The following is a 1,535-nucleotide window of genomic DNA, read 5'->3' on the forward strand; positions in this document are numbered from 1 at the left end:
ACAGACGGGTTATGTTAATTCTGATCTAAGCTTGTTTTCCGGAACCACCTCTTTCCTTGGACTTGGCTTTCTCAACAAGGGGAGACTTCAGCTCACTGAAATGTTAATAATTTCTTCAGAAAATGAAAAGTCACACTGTGTACAAACCAGCCTTATAAAATCCCCATCAGACAAACTTTGACAGTCATAGAGATATAACCAGCAAGACCTTTATTACATGGTCATTTTGCATGCAAGGACACCAACCATGTTCACCGTACCTTTACCAAAAGCTCAGCTGCAGAAGCAAACTCTTTTTACATCTAATGAAACTGCTGGAAACGTTTACAGGATCCCTGCTCTTCTGTATGAGAGAGAAAGTAAAACTTTATTTGCCTTTGCAGAGCAGAGGAAGACTTCAGATGATACCAGCGGAGAAAAGCTGGTTATGAGAACAGGAAAGATCAAGGAGGGATCCTCTAAGAAGACGGTTGGGGTAATAGTGATAATCAACCATTTCAGTTCTAAATTACTTGTTAATTACGCTCCTGCTTTAAACTGTTCTGTTTTGTTTACTCCTGAAAAATCTCTCTTTTAGTGGTCAGAGCTCAAAGAGGTGGAAAAGGCACTTATCAAAGGATACCGTCCAATGAACCCCTGCTCGGTGTATGGCAAGGTCAACAACAAACTTTTCCTGTTTTTCATCTGTGTTGAAGACGCTATCACTGAAATGTACCAGAAAGAAAACTGTGACAACCGGACCCGTCTCTGCTTCATCACAAGTGAGGATCTCGGAGAAACCTGGAGCGATGTGATCGATTTGACGGACGAACTGAGTGAAATAAAAAACTGGTCCACATTTGCTGTTGGGCCAGGCCATGGTATTCCAGCAGAGAGTGGTCGACTGATTATCCCAGTTTATGCTTATACTTCCTTTTGCTGCAAACCTTGTTTCTTACCAAACAGTAAATCGTATGCACTCTCACTGTATAGTGGTAGTCATGGCAAAAACTGGAAATTTGGTGAACTGTTTAATACGGTATCAGTTGAGTGTGAAATAGTTGAAATTTCCAAAGACCACATCTACTGCAACGCCCGTAATGTGGGCGGCTATCAAGTGGAAGCAGTCAGTGATGATAATGGAGTTAAGTTCAACAATCTCCAACCTGGAAACAAGCTTGTCTTCTTTATGCAGCATCCAATAAGAGTCCTGCTCTGAAGGCATCGACATGCTGCCCGTGAAGTTTCTCTCATGCACAATATCAAAGATGCAAAGTCTTCATAATTGCTGCTTTCAGCTTTAATTTCTTGGTAATTGGAACAAAGATATACTGCCTCAGTACTGCGGTATGTACTACAGTACTTTGGTATCAACATATTTATTATATGAAACATAATTAGTTGACTGGAGACATTATCTTATAGGTGATGCAGAAGTTTATGTTTAATAATAGATAAGTGGAAGGGTTGCAACACAAAGGGCATCCAGAAAAAAATCTGTGCCAAATCAAACAAAAAAGTGGCTAACCTCCTCCTCATTTTCATTCTTATCCTCC

General features: G+C 40.4%; 1 protein-coding gene across 1 annotated transcript; it reads left to right on the forward strand.

Moving 5' to 3' along the window:
• The first annotated feature begins 217 nt into the window (after positions 1 to 217).
• On the forward strand, positions 218 to 1,223 carry LOC113023265 (sialidase-3-like). Its single transcript, XM_026169290.1, has 2 exons — positions 218 to 475; positions 578 to 1,223. Exons 1-2 carry the CDS (start codon positions 218 to 220, stop codon positions 1,196 to 1,198), a joined length of 879 nt encoding a protein of 292 aa, XP_026025075.1. The 3' UTR covers positions 1,199 to 1,223.
• The last annotated feature ends 312 nt before the right edge of the window (positions 1,224 to 1,535 follow it).

Source organism: Astatotilapia calliptera, chromosome 6 (assembly GCF_900246225.1).
Source record: "Astatotilapia calliptera chromosome 6, fAstCal1.2, whole genome shotgun sequence".
NCBI classification, from domain to species: domain Eukaryota; kingdom Metazoa; phylum Chordata; class Actinopteri; order Cichliformes; family Cichlidae; genus Astatotilapia; species Astatotilapia calliptera.